Genomic DNA, 23,433 nt, shown 5'->3' with positions numbered 1-23,433 from the left:
GAAAAAAAATGGTTAATTCTATGTGTTACTGTTTATATTTAGAAAATCCTGGAAAAATGACAATTACAGGCATGTCATGTTTTATATCAGACTGTGTTAAAGCTAAAAATGATTCAGTTAATTAATAAAAATGGTAAAAACGTGCAGTTCCTCACACTTAAGAAGAGTCCTAGCTTCATTACTTATATAATCAATAAGGTTTACACAATTGCTGAATTATTTTCCGTCAGTCACCAAATCAATTAGTCAACCCTTGATTTCCTCAAAGTATCTAAAGAATGTCTCGGCTGATGAGTTCCAGTCACAGCCTGGGTTTGATTGATCTGACAAGTTTCTGCTGTTATGGCACTGGTCAGATCAATGCAAATGATCTGTACTTAACCCATAAAGACCCAGTGGTACTTTTGTCACAGTTCCCAAATGAATTTTTCTCTATATTTAACCTATCTAAGGTTTTTAATCACCATTTATTATAATATTATCCACTTTAATTTGAGGTTTTTTTTCTGTGTAAAACTTGTATTTTCCTATATTTAATTCACTGATCATGTAGATGTTCATAAAAGCTCAGAGTAAATTAAAATGCTACTTTTCTGACTGTTCCCAAATTATTTTTTTTTTTCTATTTTTTAGCCTTTCTTAAGTGATTTATCACCATTTATTCTCATATTATGCTCTATATTTTGGATTTTTAAGTGAAAATCATGTATTTTTTTTTTTTTTATATTTAACTTACCGATCTTGTAGAGGTTCATAAAAGGTCAGATTAAAGTTGAGGGTTATTATATGCAATATATCATGTACTGAACATAAACCAAGTGTCTCCATCCACTGTCATTGATCCAACTCCATGGGTTTTACTGGTGAATCAATGTTGTAGAAGATGATTGTGTTTCCATGGTAACTACGGAGCCTCTGAACATCCAAATGGGTCATATCTAATGACCATGAAAAGATGACAAACTGTATTTTACACCAATTATTTACATGTATTGATAGGATTAATGGATCAACAGTTATTAAACATTTTACATTAGTAGATGGTCTTGGTCGCTAGTGGCTGTTTGGGTCTTTATGGGTTAAAATGGGTCAACTAATCAGAAACCTAACCAGATGAAAACCTTTCGGAATTAGAGTTCTCTGCAAGATCTCATGTTCTGCTTTTGTTTGTGTTGAGCTATCGTCGGACCCGAAGTCGGGTCAGAGTCCCGGGTCGGACAGAAGGAATGTGATCCCGCGGTGTGAATCTGACTCACAGCTGCCCTCGACCCACCGCTGGGCAGGGGGTCAGACAGGACCAGCAGGGGAGGGGAGGACACCGACAATGAGCCCAGAGGGAATGTGACCCCTGCAGTATGATTTATTAAAGGGATAATTCACCACAGAAAAAAAAAGAAACAGAGCTTTCTCACCCCGAGGTCAGACGGAGATTGACTCATGAAACGTAATTCACATGTTAACAGAACCGCTGGTCATGAAAAGACTAATATGTACTTAACTGATCATGAACCTTATTGCTGATTAAAAAAAAAAAATTGACATTTTATTAGGAATAGACTCATTATTGGAGCCAATATTCTGAACATGTAGTAATGGCAGAACATTTGTTTATTATTTTTATTATCATTAACTTATTTATTATCTCCTCAGTTCAGTGTGAAAACTGACAGTAGCCTAAATATTGTTTAAATGTCACTGTCTTTATTTGATTTGGCATCCACTGTCATTGATCCTGCCCCATGGGTTTTACTGGTGAATCAATGCTGTAGAAGATCATGGTGTTTCTATGTTCACTACGGAGCGTCTGAACATCCAAGTGGGTCATATCTGATGACCGTGAAAAGATGACACCAATTATTTACATGGATTGATAGGATTAGTGGATCAACAGATATTAAACATTTTACATCAGTAGATTGTTTTGGTCACCAGTGGATGTTTTTGTCTTTATGGGTTAATGTCTGGTGAGATTTTTATATATATATATATATATATATATATATATATATATATATGCAGCTGAAACAGAAGACATTGTATTGTGCTTTTCCACGCCAACCTTGTTTTAACTTGGTCTGAAGCAAATATGCAGGTGTGAAACCTCCTCAGACCATGTTTTATACTGAACAGCTGCTCTTTGGTCTGACCATGAACTGTATTGAAGTGAACTAGTGGTGGTTCTATTCATTTGGGGCATGAAAATATTTCTTGGATGGTTTCGATTTTTGGACAGATTGTAGGAAATTACACAATGCTGTCATCTATAAAAAAAAAGAAGAAAAGCAAATGAAAGGAAAGACATGAGAGGTTAAAAATGAAGCAGATTAATATCACGCTAACGTCAAACACACACCTGTAGTAGGCTATAATGTGATACAGCACATGTAGATGATAACAGCAGGATGTAGTAGTTAATCTAACAGGACCAGATGAACCAGTGCAGTATAACCGTAACATTAACCCTGACTTGAACTCTCAGGTGGCAGAATGCTCTTACAGGATAAGGTATTCATTTTCTCCTGAATGCAATGTGCTTCCATTTCAAATGTCCTTATTTGCTGAGAGCAGATTTCCAGGAGTGCTCTCACATTAGGATGTTGCAGTGAATAGCTGCAGATCGCTCCAATAAGCAGCTGAGGGGTGGGGGGAGGTGTGTGTGGGGGGGGGGTGTTGAAGGGCTTCTTCATGGTAGATGCTGAGCTGGTAGATGTGAACTGACATCTCTTTTATAACAAGGCCACCTCAAGGCTGCTGTCTGCTCACTGCTATATGATTACTTCAGACTTTATTTTGGTCCACCTCTCTTAAACTGCTGCTGTGTGTTTCCCAAAATGAAATTTAATGAATTTTTAATTAAAGAATAAATGAATCTGAAATGGCACGTTTTACATAAAAATGGAGCTTTGACAGAAAGCACTGTGGAATTACAGTCACTTTAAAATGCAGCCAAAAAATGGGAATTTATAATGAATAAAAATTAATCTGTAAGGAATAAAAATAAAATGAGGAATGTAAGCAGCAGCTGAATTTAACTTCTTGTTTTTGATCCAGAACATTACAGTTTTGCTGAAGAATATGGGGCTTGGCAACATGGAAAAAAAACTTGAGTCTTTTGTTTTGTTTTGTTCTATTTTATTTGCTTTTCATTTCTTATATTTTATGTCTGTAAAGTGAAGACAGAACATGATTCAATACTCATTCTTTACTAAAAATACATGTCATTTATAACTGGGAAAACAGATTAACAAGTAATGTATTAAACAAAGAAAAGGGATGTGTTTAAAATTTTTGTCGAGTAATAAAAATTTAGGTTTTTTTCATGATTTTCAGAAATCAAAACCTCTTTATCGTCTCTTTACCATCCTACATACATGCATTGTCATCATCTTTGTAGGGTATGTATTTTTCTACTGAACATAGTTTAATTTGTAACAGACATGAGTTTGACGTTGTTGAGTTGTCTTTTTTGTCACAATATCCACTGTCTTTATCATCTTACATTACTCTCCTATAACCTCATAGAAAATACAAGTCTTTATTCCTCTGTCAGACTATATCTATGAAACACTTCCTCTCCTCTCTATATGTGCAAACACACCTCATTTTTCCTCTATTTTTTGTTTAACAGATGATGTTAACTTGCTGTAACTCTCTACAGTTTCTCACAGAATTGGAATCATCCAAAAAAAAAAAAAAAAACGTCCCAAACTATTGTTCTGTTCTGAGTTATGGTTTGGGTCAAACTGAGAAGTCTGGAAGTCTAGACAAAGTGAGTTAGGCAAGAAAGCCTTTTAAAAACAGTGCGGTCTGTTTTCATTTCCCATGTTGGCAGATTCCAACGAACTCAGCTGTTCTGCCAAAGAAATTCTGTTTTTGTTCTCATCTGTTAGTCTGTTAGTTTGCTGCAGATCTTTAAGGAACCTTAACAGAATGAAATAACACCTGGTGAAATAAGCGACAGGTTTGGTGTGAATGCAGTGATAATATTATTTCAATATTATTTCAATAAAAAGAAAAAAACAAACTTTTTTTTTTCCAGAAACTACAATCCGACAGAACTTAATATATTTGATGTTTTAGGAATTCTTTTTCAACAAATCAACAATATAGGTACGCATCAAATGTTTTCTGCCACAAATATTTTTACATTTGTTAAAATGTGTCCTATCGCTGAAAAAGCACCATAAGTCAGTATCTAACTTGAAGTTTTAGGTTAGTATTTTCTAAAATGTATGAATACAGACTAAATCAACATGCTTTTATGAACTCCTGCAGTATGCTCTTTGAATGTACTGACAGAGTAAGGGATATTTCTATTAGGCAGTGGAAGGAATGCATCTTAACTTCTGTCAGAGAAGGTCTCTTAAGTCCTCATAGCTACACAAAAAAACAGCCTCTAAGCTGTAACTACAAGCTGAAAATGGCCTTATGTGGCATTTTCTTTTGGGATTTGGTCATTTTAATACTACAAAATGTTTCCTTGTGTGCATGTTCCACCCAGACAACATCTGTCTGGACAGTATTTTGCAAAAGCACTGATAGTGCATCCTGTGCTCAGTGCCACCTGAGATTTTGCTAAAGAACTAGTCCCACAACTGGGAGAGTTTTTACTTCTAGCCCAGAGCGATAGTGGATGAGACCAGAGCTAAGGAAGGGTCCATTTTGAAAAAGAAGAAACAGAACAAGTTAGGTTAAAAAAAAAAAAAAAGGTGTTGGACTATAACCAACACATGACACAAAAGAAAAACTACATTTCCATAAGGCAGATTAACATATACGACCCCATTATTCATCATATAAACCCTCTCATAAAAATAGAAGAAATGTTCAGACCAATGTACGACATGAAAAGGTCCCATATTTTATGAAACACATCGGTCAAATAGTCTAATGATAAATATTCAAGTACAGCCACTGTGTTGTGTTTTTAAGAACACATGCACAGAAGGTGACCATCCTGTAGAGTTGTCTTTTATATTTCCCAGTGTTAGTGGCATTTGTTACCCCAAGCAGTGGTAGTACAGTGGATCACACACTGAAGTAAAAAAAAAAAAAAAAAAAAAAATTATATATATGTGTGTGTGTGTGTGTGTGTGTGTGTATAGTTACAAGGATAGGTCATTATTGATTAGGACTAAAGTTATGGAGTTTGGCCTGGCTGTAAAAGTCTAAAAGTACATGTTCTAGTCATTTTTAAATTATTTTTAACATCATGCATCTCTGATTTGTTCTGCTTGTGCGGTATTTCACATGTTACTTCTGGTTCTGTTGATGACTGACACCTCACACAGTTTGTAGTGGTACCTACCGGTGTTTGTGTGTTTAATTCATTACTTCCTGCTGAAATTGTCTTCTTGTTACTCACTGCCGGCGGCTCAGCGTCATGTCCCTGTTGCGTACACAGTGAGTCTCAGAGCACATATTGTATTTAGTGTAATGGGAAAGGTGTCATTTCAAAAGGAGAGCTTTAGCTGGCTATAGAATGACTTTACCCATAATGCCGAGGGAATTGGACAGAATGTAACCAGTTCAGTGTAGTTGGATGTGTACATTTAGTTTTCATTTAGCTTCATTTTTAATCGCTCTGGGTTTTGCCTTCAGTATTTCCTTTGCTGGAGGAGCCCCCTGACACTCTAACTGTGATTAAGAGCGATCCAAATAAGCTTTACCTGACTTGATTATGTACAGACCTTTGGGGAATCTGTCTCATGACATTTAAGTCAGAAACAAGTGATCCTCTATTTCCCTTATGTCTGGATTGAAGGAGCACCTTATTAAATCTGCTGTGAGATTCAGCTGTATTTATTTAGTTTCCTACTCAACTCGAAACTTACTAAACAAGCTGTGTATTTGTAAAGAGTTAGATTGATTGAATTTTTATTTGAGTGTTCACATAACACAAACATCCATATGTCAAACTATAATGTACAGTTCAACAAATACCAAATAAGTACATTTCTATGGCAAACGATGCGTTATGGTATTATTGTGAGTTTGGGATCTTGTAATTACGAGAAGAGTTAAGCCTAGCTGTCAGATATGGCTGTGTAAAATGGAGGCAAATGGGAAAAAAATGCAGATTTTCAATAAAGTATTGATATAAAATAGAAGAAGCAATAAAAATGTAATGAAAACAGATGCATTTCCATAGTCTTGTGTGATGATAATATCTGGTATGGTTCTGAAGACACTGGGTCTCTTTATTGGATTTTAGTGCATCATTTTCTATTGTGTATTAATATTTGTATTATAGTTTGCATGTTACACTGGGTAAATAAGCCATACCTTGTACTGTTGTTTTTAAGTGTTTCTGTATGGAAAAAAATCTGATTTTTATTTCAGTAAGTGCTATGTTATTTGACTGACTGATAACTAAGAGGTCCTGACCATTTTTTTTTTCTTATGTGAATGCAACAAATCCTGAATCCACTTTTTAAAGGATGCAAATTAAATACGCATTTACCAACCAAGACCCCCAAAACCCAAATCTTGCTCTTTAGGAATATCTTTATGTTTGCCTTCCTCAGTCTAAACATAGTTTATAGATGCAATTGTTAAGCTTTGGCTTCTTATACTTTTCCTTTTCCACTATTCAGTGTTAATCTCTATTTGTGTTTGACTGTGGAAGTTATTCCTGAAAATGGAAAAGAATATTGTAGCAGTCTCTCTAGGCCATGAGGTAACTGTGTGACCTTTTTCTTTTAATGATCTTTTTGTTCAGTCTTTCCCTGGTAAATGAACACCATTTCTCTTCTGCTTTACAAGCCTTGGAAGTATTAAGTCTGTCATCACTGAAGCGAGTCATGAGCATCAGTTTACCCATGAAGAATGCCTTAATTTATAGACCGACTACCTAAACTAATGTGTTTTTCCAGTAGCAAAAATTAAATAATTTCAGGTCATAAGTGTATGAGTGCTCCTCCCATTAAGGATGTGACGGATGAAATTTACAAATTCACTTAATTGATTTGATTTGACAAACAAGGAGCCTTTGGGGAAATGATGATCATGGATTTTGCAGTAATAGAAGAGAAGTTTCCATTAAATAAATAGAAACAACTTTTTAAAAGCTTCCTTTTGTTGTGATCAGATAAAAGATCACGGGGAAAGTTGTTTTGTAGGTGTTGTTTCTTGTGTCTGACCTTGATGCTCTCTTGTTTCCAGCTGAGGAAGTGGAGCGGCTCGCGGCGATGCGCTCTGATTCGCTGGTGCCCGGAACGCATACACCTCCCATTCGACGGCGGAGCAAGTTCGCCAACCTGGGACGTCTCTTTAAACCGTGGAAATGGAGGAAGAAGAAGAGTGAGAAGTTCAAGCAGACCTCTGCAGGTGAGAAGGGAAAGAAACACCGTACACAGTCCGCCTCCATTATCACCCAGCTCGTGTCCCCGTCCCTCCCCTCCTGTTGTAATCTGCCTCCTTCACCGCTCCCATCTCCTCCAGTAGATGGATGTCTCCCTGTTGCACATAGCAACAGCAGCATTGATGAATGGGAGCATAGGGGCTGTGCTGCAGAGTAGATGGTGATATAGGGGCTGCAGCAGAGATGTCCAGTGTATGATTATGGTTATTTAAGATGCTCAAACCTCAGGTCAGCTGCTGTTGCTGTTTATCAGCCAAATCATATGTGGACCTAAACATCCACCAGTCCCCAAAAGCATCTACTGATCTCGAATGCTTAATGTCTATTGACCCACTAATCCTATCAAACTGAGGTAACATGCAGTTTGTCACATTTTCATTGTCATCAGATATGACCCATTTGGACGTTCAGAGGCTCCATAGGGAACATGGAAACACTGACAGTCATTCACCAGTAAAACCCATATAGTCTGACAAATGACAGTGATTTCAGACCTTTGTTTTATGTTCAGTTAATGATATATTTAACAGAAAATGTCACTTTTTCTTCTGTTTTCATATATTAACCTTTGAATTTACTCTGAGCTTTTTCTGGATGTCTACATGATTAGTAAATTCAATACAGGAAAATACATGATTTACCCTAAAAAATGCAAAATACAGAGAATTATATTATAATAAATGTTGATTAGTCATTTGGGAAAGTGAAAAAAAAAATATTTGGAAGTTGTGACAGAAATAGTTGTGGGTCTTTAAGGCTTAAAGGAATGGTCAGCTTTATTTGACAAACAGATATGCAAACTGCAAAAATGAATGTATCACATTTTACTGTCTGCTACATTGGAGCCTCATATTACAAACTGACATTGCAGGTTTTTGTCAGTATATAAGAATATAAGAGACTTTATTGTCATTGTATTTCCATACAATGAAATTTGTGTGCACCTCCAAAAAGATACTCTAAATATCTATATATGAAAAAACTAAGGAACTTTCCGACAATGCCTTGAATAACTCTGTTTGAGACCATGTGCAGATTAATACAGTTTTGTTTTAAATGCATAACATTTACTATGTTTACACCTAGAGCCCACATGCAGTACATCTAAAAAAATATAATGCTCCAGTTTTTTTTGTTTGTTTTTTATTTCATGAAGGCTGTAGACTGGAAAATATAGCAACATGCATTTTCTCTTTAAATTGTGTCTGTTTTTTGATTGTATCATATCATTTCTTGATCAAGAGCAACAGACACTATCAGGCATACAAGAGATGCCTGTTTAACCAGAATATCACTCTTTTTTGTGCAGGGACTGAAAAAATCCAGGTATTAGTAAACCTCACCTTGCTGTTGTCCAGCAGTGGCCTCGATGAATTGGTGCAGGGAGGATTCCCAAATCTATCAAGCAAAATGTGCTCGGTAGTTTGACCAAAATGCAAGATTACAATAGGGTAAAGAATTCTAAAATGCTGTGCACAGTTGCAAAATGGGTAGGTGTTCACAGTTTCATGCTCTCTTCTGTGCAGAGGTGATGGAAAGATACCCTTTTTTGTTTTTTTTCCAGGAAACACGTTACAGGAGATGCATATCTTCTTTACCATGCATGGTTCTGTATTACTCATTCTGTAGACACTCTGGTGTTTTAGGATCCTCAACACAGAGACCATAGAACATACTGCTGTCCCTGTTTTAGTTTAGTCTGGATGGACAGAAACAGACACCATTAAAAACAATGATGCACAAAACCAAGTCTGGAGCCTGATTGGATCTTATCAGTCAGTTTGTGTCCTTCTTAGTTTCGTCTTGCCTGTATCACATGACCTTATCTGGAAGAAACCTACTAGCTGATGCTGACTCAACATAAATACTGAATTCTGTCCTTGTTGTTGCAGCTGTTGGGTGGTAAAATTCTGGATTTTTTTCATACTACTACTACTACTACTACCACAGTATTAATACGACATTGATATCTGCATATATATGTCGGTATGGTCACATGATTTGTGTTAGAATTGATGATTATTTCTGAAACTGGATTTAAGAAAATGCTTGCATGGCTGGAGATTGTTTTCATTTCTGATTATCATATTAGTGTGGATGTCGCCTGAAAAAAATGAATAACTCTGACAGGGTTGATTTTGTAGTGTGGAGCAGAGGTTTGCATATGAAGCTGATGAATGGCTTTTCACTCAGAGTATGAACCATCCCTTCGACCACTTTAATGTTAGTTAGTAGAATTACTTTTATCCAATTTACTTTCCTAGTCATTGCACCTTGATTTTGACAGTGATGTTAAAATATTATCATATTTTACAGCCTTAAACCTCATACTGTTGAACAATTGACCAAAGACAGAGGGAAGAATACTTTTTCACACATTATGAATAAGCTCTGACGTATAATCTCTAAAATGTAAATGTAAAATCTACAGTATAATTTAATCCTCTTCTAACATTCATCTTTGAGTTTCAAGTCTTACAGGAGGTGCTTCCATTATTGAAATAATGTGAAAATAATACATTCAGCTGGTTTAGAAAAACCTGACAGTAAAAATCTTAGATGCACATCATCGCCAATATATAACAAAAGCAGGATCTGTCCAAATAATTTCCATATTCTCTATTTAAGACACTGCTCACAAAGTACATTAGCACTTTGATACATGGTATACAGTCACAGAAAAAATTAGTAGACCACCCATGTTTTCTTCAATTTCTTGTTCATTTTAATGCCTGGTACAACTAAAGGTACATTTGTTTGGACAAATATAATGATAACAAAAATAGCTCATTAGAGTTTAATTTCAGAGCTGATATCTCACCATTTTCCATGGTTTTCTTGACAATAACCAAAATCTCTTCAGTTCTTATATCAATAGCTATGGCATTGTACTGCCAAAAACAGTGCTTCTAGGCATTCCATGTTTTCTTTTCTGTCCGTTTTAGTCACATAACACACACAGGAGTTAGTGCTTGATTGCATAACCATTGTTTCTGATGACTTTTGATGGTCTAATATTTTTTTCTGCGACTGTATATCTGTGTGTTTCTGGCTTATACTTGAAATTAGACTGCGAATACTTTCAGTGTGCATTTAATTGAGGCAAACTGAAAAACCCATTCACACAATGTACATATACAGTGTACATTAGGATCAGGACCACACGGCTAAAAGCTTTAGTATTCATCAGAGATGTAAACACAGCAGCTGCAAACAAGACGGTAATGAACATTTACTGCCGCAACAAATGGGCTTTAAATGGTGATTGTCAGTGTGTTGTTAGTTCTACGGTGAACTAACCCTTAGCCCCTGGATCTGAAGATCTGGATGTTATTGTGTACAGTATGTCTGAGCTACAATATGCACAGAGTAATAAGCTGTGAAGTGGAGGAAAGTGGAAGCTGTTGTTGTGTGTCAGCTGGCTGAACTGAGATACATCCTGTTCTCACTGAGAGACTCCAGCTAACGGCAGACGGAGACGAAGGCGTCCTGTAGCCAAGCTGTTCTCCCAGCTGTCACAGCAGTGCATGGTGGGTTTTTACAGCTCAGAAAAAGTATAGCCGCGTTCCCATTAAATGTCAAGAAAAAAATGGTGATGGTATAGGCCAGTGGTTCTCAAACTTTTTACAGTGGAGTGCCCCCTGCAATATATTTTTTAGCCATGCACTCCCAACTCTCAATTTAGCATTTTTGATCAAAAAAAATTAGGCGAAATTTCTTCCTGTGCCAAAGGTGTCTGTTTTTATTTTTAAAACTTTGGAAACAAGCAACATATATGTAACTTTAATGTATTAAAAATAACAAATCTTTTAAGTAAATTTTGCAAAATATAAACTGAAAAGTGCCCTCTTTCATTGACAAGAAAAAAAAAATTAATTGGCCCGTAATGAATAAATTAACCTTTCATCAACAAAAAAAAATTAGTAAGTACTCAAATAAACTCATCTTGAATAATATAAAATAGAAATGTCCTTAAAATGTTACCAAAGCTTAGAGGGGGAGTCTGAGTTTTTAAAAATATGAAATGAAATATGGTCAGGAATGTCAATTTTATTATATGAATGTATTTATCGTTTTGTATTTCAGCCTTAATTCTCATTATTTATTTTGTATTCAGTATATGATGAATTATTTAATGTATTTTTCCCAAAACAATTTCAAGTATCCCCTGGGCTTCTTCCAAGTACCCCTGCCAGGGGGTACACATACCCCTACTTGAAAAAGACTGGTATAGGCTATGTTTCACTCAGACTCAGTTTTATGGTCATTCGATCAATGGTAAATGATAGAACAAAATGTAGTTACCCAGGTCTCGGCTTTAGCATAAGAAGATAAAGAATAAAATCAAAATTAGAATAACGGTAGGTAGGGTAGAGTAAAACTACAATAAAAATGATAATAATTTAAGAAGAGTTGTTTTCTTGTTATTTTTTTCTAAACAGAGAAATTATATGGAATGTGTTTATATTAAATTTGTTTTACCATTGTTGCTTTTTCAGACATGATATACAAATGTGCTTAGGTTTTTTTTTTTTTTTCTGTTTTACTCTGTTGTAAAGCATTTTCCAAATGAAAAAAATAAATATATATATACAGTATATATATATATATATATATATATATATATATATATATATATATATATATATATTTTTTTTTTTTTTTTTTTTAAATATACATACTGGAAAAAAAAAACAGACGAGAAGAAGTTGATCATTCTGTTACTGTTTTCCAACTAAAATGACACGTGTCATCTGGGAAGTTTGGAAACACATGATGGACTCAACACAGAAAAGCATTTTAATAACAAACCCAACGACTAGGAAATCTACTCAATACATGATGGTCTTCTGGCACCATTCAATCTTAGCTATGAATGATTTTGGAGCAGAGGTTAGGTTTGGTTGTCATGGCAGCGGATATTTTCCCCCTCCCATCACTTCATCATTTTCTGGAGGCAGACTACACTCTACATGTTGTTGTTATTGCCTCAGAATTTCTGATTGCTTTCTCCCTTTTTTAATGCAGTTGGCTGTTGTTGTGCTGTATTTTGTTTTGGATATCATTCACACACTTTGCAAGCAGCTTTTTTAATGAATTCTACTCCAGGCACAAAAAACTGGCACAAGGAAGTAAGGATGCTTAGTGAGTCTTGGTCACATGATCCTCATCAAGAAACTGTACTGTATTATCACAAAGACAACGACGCTGTGTGTGCAGAAGATAGAACATATGATGAGTTTCTGCGTTTTTTTATATACCTAACTTTACCACGTATTAATGATGAGCAACTGACTTAAAAATGCAGACATCCTTTTAAGTGGTAAATACAAAAGAAGACTCACTGTTTGTCTGTAGCTCTAAGCTTTAGTCATAAGATTATTAGTGCTGGGCCACAACAACGATGGAGGCAGCCTGTTTAAACAAACCGCTGCTGCAGATCACACATTCCTCCACATGAACGACATCCTCAGTATCTGGAACACAAATGTCCCGAGAGTTTAAGTTTTCTGCGAGTGTCGTTTTCTCAGAGCTTAGTTTTCTGACGCTGTGTTCTTTGTGCGCCTCAGTGTTGGAGCGGAAGATGTCCACTCGCCAAAGCAGAGAAGAGCTCATCAAGAAAGGAGTTCTGAAGGAGGTTTATGAGAAAGGTGAGGCTCCAGAATACCTGAGATACTACAAATACTCTGTTCAGATGTCTTAGATTTTCTTGGTCTTATGTTGTTGTTTCAATACCTGATTTAACTGAGACTAAGAAATAACCTTGTATTTTTATTCATCAGTAGTTGATTAAAATGGGTTTTATTTATAAAGCAGTGTGGCAGATGGCAATGTATATGTAATGTCAGCACCAAGTTTTATGTTTTTATTTTTGCGTGTGATAAAATGCATTCATTTAATAACAGTAATGGGTAATGCACACAATTTCTGACCATAAATGAGAATTTATTTGATTATTATAGAAAGCTGGAGTCCTGCACCTTCCAGTGTGCTCTAACCATGACGAAAACATGAAGGAGATCAATGCTGACTGGTGTTTTGATCATGATTGAGTTATGCAAATTGATGTTGATCAATTTAAAAGATAATTTTACAAGTCAAGAATTTTGCAGTCTTTAGTAAAGATAGTAAAGTAAGTAAAGTAAGAGTAAAACTTATTTATACAGCACTTATCACAGAGAAACCTCACAAAGTGATTTACAGATTAAAAGGGTACAAGACAGCAACACAAAAAAAATACAAAAGGCTTTACAGATTAAAAGACATAAACCAGTAACACACAAAAAGAATACGAAGTGCAAAAATATAAAATATGAAATTCTAAAATACCCAGTAAAATCAAGGAACACCCATAAAAGCAATAGAATAAAGGTGCATCTTAAGATGCCTCTTAAAAATGTCCACTGAGGCTGCTGCTCAAAGTAGCATAGACATACATATGGTAAGACGTAGAGTAACATCGCTGTGTTTCCTTAAACACTTCTATTCATCTAGTCTGCCATACATGTATCAAAAGTAAGAAAAAAAAAAAAAAAAAAAGATTAATTAATTTTAAGAAAAAAAAGAATTGTTAAAGTATGAATGAGAATTTAGCTTGAGTGCATTTATCAGCTGATAACAGCATGTCCTTGTGTCTGACAGATAGAAATCAGCAGAAGTGTTTTTTTTTTTTTTTTTTTTGTTCATTTGGCCCCCACTTTGCACTGAGTACGTTTTTGCAAATGCACAGACATCTCAACACAGACATTTTCAAGAATGCGGCAGAAAGAACAAAAAAGAGAGGCTGTGTTGTCAGGTCATTCAACCACAATGGAAAACTCATCATGGAGTATTCATTTTCCTTCTCCCTCAGTGTGATTATTTTCAAATACAGTTGAAATATATAGTCGCAGAAAAAAATATTAGACCATCAAAAGTCATCAGAAACAATGGTTATGCAATGAAGCACTAACTCCTGTGTGTATCATGTGACTAAAACAGACAGAAAAGAAAACATGGAATGCCTAAAAGCACTGTTTTTGTCAGTACAATGCCATAGCTATTGATGTAAGAACTGAAGTGATTTTGGTTAATTGTCAAGAAAACATGGAAAATGGATAGATATCAGCTCTGAAATTAAACTCTTATGAGCTATTTTTGTTATCATTATATTTGTCCAAACAAATGTACCTTTACCAGGAATTAAAATGAACAAGAAATTGAAGGGAACAAGGGGTGGTCTAATAATTTTTTGTGCATATAAATGTATAAATGTCAGTTTGTTACTGAAACCCCTGTTTAGATACAAAAGCAGTTCTGCCTTCTCTACTTTTCACTAATGAACATCCTGTGACTCTTCCTCTTATGTCTTTGTACAGAAGGCTCATCCCCAGCCATACGGGAGGACGTGAAGATGGAGAACGGTCGCTCTCCGGTGCTCGGCTCGGGCCTGTCGGAGCCTGAAGGTGCTGAGATGATGGAGGGAGCCACTGCAGGTGTAGGTGAGCAGCACTGACTTTGAATCAGCCTCACTTCTGCTCTCACTTCACACCGAGGCTCCAGTTTGATGTATTTGACCTCTTTTCTCTCAGGCTCGTTGGAGTTTCAGATGGTCAGTGAAGGCGTGTGTCAACAGGAGCATCTCCAGAAGGCAAACCAGGCTCCGCCCACAAAGAAGCCCACTGTGTATGCAGCTGAAAGCATTGAATCGACACTACCCAGACCTCCTGTGCTTCATAAGCAACCTCCTGCGCTGCCACCCAAACCCTTCAGCAGGCTACCTAATCACATTACAGGTGGGTTCAGATACTTAGGTGGGATTTATGTCAGCTGGTATATTCCATGAATAAATAGCATAAATAGCCTCATATTGTATGGTCTATAAAATATCTTGGTATAACAACTAATTCATTTCTTCATGTAAAGTCTGTAGAAGTACTGACTTAAGGAAAGTAGGCATAAAGGACTCAAAATGTCAGCGAGAAAACCCTCAATCTCAATCGGTGACAGGTTGACAGCTCTAAGTGTCGACTGTTAACACTGGGTCTGGGCCATAAATAGTTTGCAGCCAATGAGGCCATTTACATCCACACTAAAACTCAGATCATTATCCCATTTCTGGAATTATCAGAATATTAATTTTATAATATAAAAGACATAATCTTATATGCTTTATCAGATAACAGCAGTAATCTGATTATTGGAAATCAGAGTAACACACCTGGATTTCTCCCCAGTACTTCGATGTCTTCATGCGCATACACCCATTAATCTGATTTATTTCAATCTTGCTCATTCTGCACATGTGTAAAAAGTAGGAATCATAGAAAATGGAAGTGATGTAGTCAAATGTGAGCAGTGAGAAAACAATAATAGGAAGTTTGAGTCTGTTGTCGCTACATTTGTACGTACTTTGAAGGAAATCTGATAAAGGACTAAAACATCGAAACCAGGGTTTTTGGATTATTACATTTCTGAAGTGCATATAAACAGTTACAGTTATGTGATTGCTCCCAGTTATCAGATTTGTATGATCATGTACACTTCGGTTGTAGTCTGCGTTTTGTATAGCATCTGTGTAAACTCACTCATGTTTGACTTGTCATATCATCCTTTCCGTGCAGAGGGCGGCCCCGTGAAGCTGCCGTGTATGTCGGTGAAACTGTCTCCTCCTCTACCTCCAAAGAAGCTCATGATCTCCATACCTGCGGGGAGCATGGAGCCCTCTTCGCTCACCTTCCAGAAGTGCCCCGCCCCCTCCAGCCATGCCCCAATGGGGACCCACTCCCTACAGTACGGGACGCTGCCTGTCCCCCTGCACCCCCCCAGTCGAATCATCGAGGAACTCAACAAGACGCTGGCCCTCACCATGCAGAGGTTTGAGAGGTGAGAATCAGCCTTCTGATGAAACACTTTTTGTCTTTACCGTTTGATGTACACTACAAACAAAAAGTTAAAGATATTTCTTTTTTTTGTCATTTTTTTTGTCATTTTTGCCATTTGTAAATAAAACTATGTCTGGTCATTAAAAAAATGTGTGTTTCAGTTCAATTCACACAAAAATGTAAAAAGCGCTGTGCAAGAATCCCAACTGAAAAAAATAGCCCAAAAAATTAAAAATATCCTTAACTTTTTATTTGTAGTGTATATCTGTCTTGGATATCAAACAATGATGCCTCTGGTAGAATTATTGCTGGTATTTTTTATGATATTCCGACCCACATATCATTTGCACATCATGCAAATTTAGGAAGACGACACACTACACCTGCTTAGGCTGCATACTAACATATTATTACCTTTGAAGGTGATTTTCTTTTTACAGTCCAGAGGACGAGTGTTTGGACAGTTATACACTTCAAGCTCCGTGTTGCACATTCAGTCTAAAATAAGTCCCCTATTTTTAAAACTATACTCTTGATATTTCCCTTTTTACCGTTTCAGCCTCTTTTATTCTTTTCAGTCTTCATACCTACAGACAACTTCAGCTCAATAATCTCTGATTCAGATATCAGTGCTCTTATCATAAATGTAGTTAAGGCTGCACACTCTGGAGAAAAAGTCATATTGCAATAACTGAGGCCAGTGTTGAGATTTGATTTTAAGTCTACTTGCTTAGTTATTAAGGAAAATGCACAGATTAGCCCACAGTTGTCTTTCTTGCTTGTTTAGGATGTTGGCCACAGATTGTTAGTGGTTATAAATTGCACCTGCCGTGTTTCTCTCACCTGGCTGTAATGGGCTCTATGCACAGCCCCACTATTTCCTGAATTTAAGGTACCTCCTTTTATTTCCTGTCTTCCATTATTGGGCACACTAATGAAAGACAGGAAAAAAAGGAGCTACTTTAAGTTCAAGAAATAGTGGGGCTGTGCATAGAACCTATTAGTCAGCTAGTCGCTAAAGGGTACCCGTAGTGAATTTTCATATGTCAAGTATGCACGAGTACTGCTCACAAGTCACTGCTCTCCTCCTTCATGGGCTGTTCCAGCAGTAGTGATGAAACCTCATTGTTTTGTCCGATTACCTGGACTGAGATGGACTAGTTACTGACCCATGCATCAGACACCAGATGAGATGAGATGAGATGAGATAAAAGGTTCAACAGCCCTGGTATGACAGTAAATGTAAAAATTTAAAATGAATAAAAAGTATACTCTTAGATGCAAAAATGGACAAACATGATAAAATCTTAATGTTAGAAAGCAGATAATATATGTTTGAGTGTAAAGTGCAAAATACAGAGTAAGTTCTTTAACTGCCTTTGGAAAGAAACTGGGCAAAAGTAATGCAATAGTAGTGGAGTTGGTCAACATCAACAGACACAAACTTACATATGAAACCTTTAAATAAACTCACAAGCCTAGTAACATGAATGCTAAACGATACTGATGATGCAATTCTCTTAATACTGTACAATAAATATTAATAGAGAGTGAATGCTTGAACAGCTCTGTCATTTGTTTATCTAATATGGCTCTCTGTACAATCTCTATGGAAAAAAGATCATACATAAATATAAATCTGTTTTTATTTAATACAGTCTGTTTTTCTTCTCTTTATGTCTAATTTTCATTTACACATTTAGCAGCAGCAGGGAAATGTAGCCCTGTCTTTGCATTGTGTTTTGATCTCAGTCTGTTTCAATAATAAAAAAAAAGGCATCTTGTAAATGGCTTCAACTTGATCTTGGTTGAAAATTGTTGATGAAATTCATGAAATGGAGAGATTAACATTTATGGTGAGGCTTGAAGCTACACTGTACATGATAAAGTGGGGCAAATGGATTAGTTTATTTAAATACAATTAATTGGTGGTTTGTCTCATAGTCCTGTGAACTGTCATATAAACTGCTGCTGGAAAAATTTAAATTATGTAACTTGATAGCTATTTCATAACTGTAACCTAGATTATCTTTACTATTAGATTGTGACTATTATCTAATGCCAAATGTTGTTTGTTATGTCCTGTATGACAAAATGATAAATAACTAATAAAAACTGAAAAAAAAAAAAGTAAAAAAAAAAAAAAAAAAAAACGGATATCTGACATGTAGCTTACACTTCAAGATATGATTTTTGGTTCATATCCCCCAACCCAACTTTCAGGTCTCTCTCCAGTGCTGTTATACTTTCATCATCAATTAACAATATCTTTGGCTCTTAAGATGGAGGTGAAGTCTTGTACTTTGTTTTCTGTTTCTGTGTATAGTTTGTCTTAGTGGTGGTTCTGTGCTCTGTCCGCCTGGCTCTTTGTAAACACTCATCCCTCTTGGTGTTTTTTTTTTTTTTTTTGTCAGAAACATACTGGTCACATTCGCCTCGTCCACCCACCGTCATCCATCACTATGATTTGTTGCCTGTCTGAAGAGTCATTTGGTGCAGGTCAAGCTCTGCTCCCTGCAGCTGTTGTTGCTTTAAGTCATTTTGTCATGAAGGTTTATTCATGTACTACTTAACTTGTCGTTCATTTAACAGAGTTTTAGTCCTTTCTTTAAGCCTGTATCTGATTAAGAGCCACTTATTTTCTTTGACTCACTTGATTTTTACTGTTGTGTTTTAATGTTTTCGTAGCATCAGTACATCAGAATGTTTAAGATACAATAATCAGTCCATCACACTCTGCCTTCTGGTGTATTCAGGCACCCTCCTGTTATTTCACCCCTTAAACCCGCTGCTTCATGCAACAGTGAGCATACCTGTGACCTTTGCCCTTTCCCATCCATTTCCAGCTCCATGATGCACGCTGTTCCCACGGTGATGATCGAGTGTGACGACGATAAAGAGAACCTCCCCAATGAAGCGGACTACGAGGATCTGCCGGGTATGTACAAGGACGAAGAGGAGGAGGAGGAGGAGGAGGAGGAAGAGGAAGAAGAAGAAGAGGAGGAGGAGGAGGATGATGAAGAGGAGGAGGAAGAAGATGAGGAGGAAGATGATGATACACTTTTGACAAGTGGGTGTCTTTGTTTTTGTGTTTCTCTTGTGGAGTATCACACTAAGATGGCCATGTGTTTACTGTCATAGTCATATCCGATCATAAAGGTGCGCACTCTGTATAAATATGTCAGAAGGACTGTATGTACATGCTGATATGTTTTTTTTGTTTTTAATTTAACACAAAGAGTACAAAAAAGGTACATGTGACAAAAGTGTTGTGTTTAGAATCTAAAGATGGGTTTTTGAAGGAAGAACAAAAATTAATGATATAAATTAGAAATGGCAACCCTTCATTAATTATATTAAATGAATAATCGCTAATAAATTTTAATTTAATCGGGATTTAGGTGGTAGAAAGATGGGCCACATTTAACTTTTAATTCTCAAAACGAGTCAATGTGTCTTACATAAGATATTTTAAAAAATGAAAGCATAACCTCCGCTGTTACACTTGGCAGAGGTAATAAATATGATGAATATGAACTGAGCTACAATGATGGAGGAAAAACAGAGGATGTTTACAACAGCATTGTTTTACAGTTCATATATGGAATAAACAAAGTCAACGGCAACAGAAAAGAACATCAATAACGGCAATGACAACAACAGCAATAACAACAATAATGACAATGAAAACAATAACAACAATGACAACAATAAGAATGACAGCAATCATAATAATAATTTAAAAATTATAAAAATTTGAAATGTTTGTAATTTCAGTTTCTTTAAAGGTTATAAGATTTTAAAGACTTAAATATTTTCTCTTTCCTGATGTCAGAAATCACAAGACATATACAGGGTGTCCCATAAGTCTCCATACATAGGAGACGTAATACATTCCATACATATATCGTTCTAACATGTATTTCTTTATATTTCTTCTTTATAGTTCTTCAGCAGACACTCATTGAAATGTGTTGCCGACAAAATGGCAGTCATATACAGCATATTATATAAATAAAAATGGTTTATGTCAAGAAACGTTTATTTTTCCTATGTATGGAAACTTATGGGACACCCTGTATTTTATTTCTGCTCAGTTGACATTGGGGCAGCAATAATTTATTATATTTATTATTATTTATTATATAGCAATAATTTAGTCAAATAAAAAGTCCTGTAGAAATGCAGTATTTCTAACAATATGTAAACAAAACAACCTGTGAGGTAAAGACTGATCATACTCGTCTTTTCTTGGATTGTCATTAAATAATTTGCCCATTTTGCAGTGAAGAATGGGAAGAGTTACAAACATTTTTGAGGTTCTGAGTCACCTAAAACAGTGCAGCGCTATATTTAGACAATGTGACACTGGGAAATGTACAAAATGAGGACCATTATCATAAGGATCTGTTTTTCAGCAGCTGAGAAAGAAGTCAGAGGGACTATGCAAGAGCTGTGAGCAGAATGTAAAACCAAGGAAATAAATCATCTCCTTATAAGAGTCATCACAAAGATGGCGATAGATTCAATTATTGGGTTATAGAGTATATAGAGATAGAGAATTATATGAAATATAGGTGTCTGGCAGATCCTTAATATTATGCTTCTCCGCCAAAATGTATGACTTTGGAGTAAAACAAGAAGTAAAAATCGGCCCAAAGTATATTTTACACTACATGTAGAAAAATCCACTATTGATTGATTTCTGTTAAATTCTACCACTTTCTAATCCATTGTTTGTTCCGTTTGTTTAAACAAAATGAAAAGCAATTAAAAAAGACAGGAAAAAGCAATCAGATTAGCTGCCACAAAAAGAGCAATAAATTGGGACAACAAAGCTAAGAACAATAATGACTAGAAGGGAATCTATAGAGCAGTAAAAACCAGGATTAGCACAGCTGAGCCTCGTCGATTTCACTTCTCGTATGATCAATTCAGGCACACTCGCCATGAAGGTTCTACGGAAAGACTCTTTGGCGATAAAGCTGAGTAACCGTCCATCGAAGAGGGAGCTGGAGGAGAAGAACATCCTGCCACTACAGTCGGACCAGGAGAGGCTCGAGTCCCGCCAGCAAACAGCCACGAAACTAACCAGGTACAACACACAACAATCTATATGAAGGTTGAGTTCTGCAGAGCGCCTCAAAACATGATACCACAGATCTGGACTGAGACAGATTAAAGCTGAGAGAGGAAATCCAGGTGAACAGACAGCAGAGGATGTAGTATGATGGTTTATTTCCTTTTTTTTTTTTTATTGACATTCGGCGTTAAACAAACATCTCCATCAGGGGCCGGTTTCAGGAAGCAGGATGAACAAACGCTGAAGTTAACACTGAACTCTGAGAAGGGAAATTCTGAGCTTTATTTTCGGGACAGCTGATCAGTTATTTCACTGCCTGGTGAATGAAAAACGGCATTATCACTGTTCACAGAAGCAATGTGTAATGAAACAAGTTTCCATATTAAAAATGTGCAAAAATATAGAAATGCATTTAAGTATAGTGAAAAAAATAACAGTATACTCATAGCACATAGTGTCTTTGGATGTATGAACGTGCAGAGACCGTTTCGTCTGCCTGTATTTTCTATTATCCTCTTGTTTTGCCGTGTTCAGGGTGTTTCTCGGGGTGCGCATATATTTGCAGTATATTTGTACCTACAGCCCAAAAAAAATCTGCTGCATTGGCAGGTGGAACATTAAAGGGTGAATATAAAACTAAACTGCTTTTAGTGAAACGGCAGTTCTGCCTGAGGGCCAAAACTCTGGGCGAAACACACCACTAAGCCTCTCAACCAGAAAGCCATATTTAGGCCTAGGCCGAGTAAAGCCAGACCAGGACCTCATGTCGTATTTTAGCTATCTCCTCCTTGGGCGTTTGGCTGAATGACCTAAAATTTGGTGTACAGTATCTACAGAAGTGGGGCATCAAAAGTGAGCCAAATTTTTTGGGATAGGTGTCACCATTTTTGTGCAAGGAGGTCCAAGTTTGCGAAGTTTTTCCGGAAATGTACCTTTACGAAAATTGCTTCAGTTCGGACATACGAACACCGATTTGGCTCAAATTTGAATCAATATTCAAACTCCCAATCCTACACCCATTTATCGGAAAAAATGTAAATTTTCCACTATAGCGCCCCCTACAAATTTTCATTTACAAAAATTGTATCAGTTCGGACATACAATCACCGATCTGGCTCAAATTTGTATCAGTTGTCAATCTTCCAGGCCTACACCCATTCGTCAGAAGACATTGAAATTTCACACTATAGCGCCCTCTACAAATTCACCTTTACAAAAATTGCATCAGATTGGACATACCAACACCAATTTGGCACAAAATTTAATCAGTTGTCAATCTCCCAGGCCTACACCTATTTATCAGAAAAAATTGAAATTTCGCAATGTAGCGCCCCCCTAAAAATTTACCTTTGCGAAAATTGCATCAGATTGGACATACCAACACTGATTTGGCTCAAATTTGAATCTGTTGTTAATCTCCCAGGCCTACACTCATTCATCAGAAGACATTAAAATTTGGTGCTAGAGCGCCACCTGCTGAATGATGGACATACTTGTACTGGACATGCCTCGTGACAAGGGCCTTTCAATTTCGCTTGCAGCTTTAATTCTCTTTAGAACCTTGCTGGCAATTGTGGGAAAGTTTACATGTGTTTTAGAGCACAGTGTCTGTGTTTCATGGCTTTTTCATGTATGCCCGTGATTTAACCAGGTAAAAATGGGCAGGAAATGGGTTCATGGGCAGTGGGGAGCTAGAAGGTTCCATGTTTGATTCCTAGTCCAACCAGGGCCTTACTGTTTTGAGTTTGCCTGTTCTCTCTGCTCCACATGCGTTTCTTCCAGTTTCCCCAGCCATCAAAAACAGGTATACACAGGTTAATTCTCCTTAAAGTGCCCTTGACTAAAATAGAAGATCTGCAGTTGGTCCTAAAGCACCTTCAATGGAAGCTCACTGCTCCAAGTGTGCTGATAGCTAACGCTAATGTTAGGGGCTGCGATTGTAATAGGATGGGTAAAATGCAGAGACCAAATTTCCCTGTGGGAATAATAAAATGAGTTAACCTTTAACCTTTAACCTAACCTTTTAATATCATTACCAGCACGCTCCCTCTTTACATTCATTCAATTACTTGCACAACCACCGCTTTCTCTGTCGTTCACTGAGTAGAGAGGACATAGTTAAA

General features: G+C 36.5%; 1 protein-coding gene across 3 annotated transcripts in view; it reads left to right on the top strand.

The window, feature by feature from the left end:
- phactr1 (phosphatase and actin regulator 1) overlaps positions 1-23,433 on the top strand; it is a 60,788-nt gene that overhangs the window by 32,163 nt on the left and 5,192 nt on the right. For 2 of the 3 annotated variants that reach the window (XM_030132502.1, XM_030132500.1), the window contains exons 2-8: positions 7,165-7,329; positions 12,934-13,014; positions 14,722-14,844; positions 14,935-15,138; positions 15,967-16,228; positions 19,074-19,297; positions 21,166-21,322. In XM_030132502.1, the coding sequence (XP_029988362.1) occupies positions 7,165-7,329; positions 12,934-13,014; positions 14,722-14,844; positions 14,935-15,138; positions 15,967-16,228; positions 19,074-19,297; positions 21,166-21,322 (1,216 nt within the window). The remainder of the gene's footprint in view (positions 1-7,164; positions 7,330-12,933; positions 13,015-14,721; positions 14,845-14,934; positions 15,139-15,966; positions 16,229-19,073; positions 19,298-21,165; positions 21,323-23,433) is intronic. The other variant, XM_030132501.1, reaches the window with a different exon arrangement.

This window comes from Sphaeramia orbicularis, chromosome 4 (assembly GCF_902148855.1).
Source record: "Sphaeramia orbicularis chromosome 4, fSphaOr1.1, whole genome shotgun sequence".
In the NCBI taxonomy this organism is placed as follows: domain Eukaryota; kingdom Metazoa; phylum Chordata; class Actinopteri; order Kurtiformes; family Apogonidae; genus Sphaeramia; species Sphaeramia orbicularis.
Note: the sequence above shows the minus strand (reverse complement) of the source record. Positions and strands in the feature narration are given on the sequence as shown.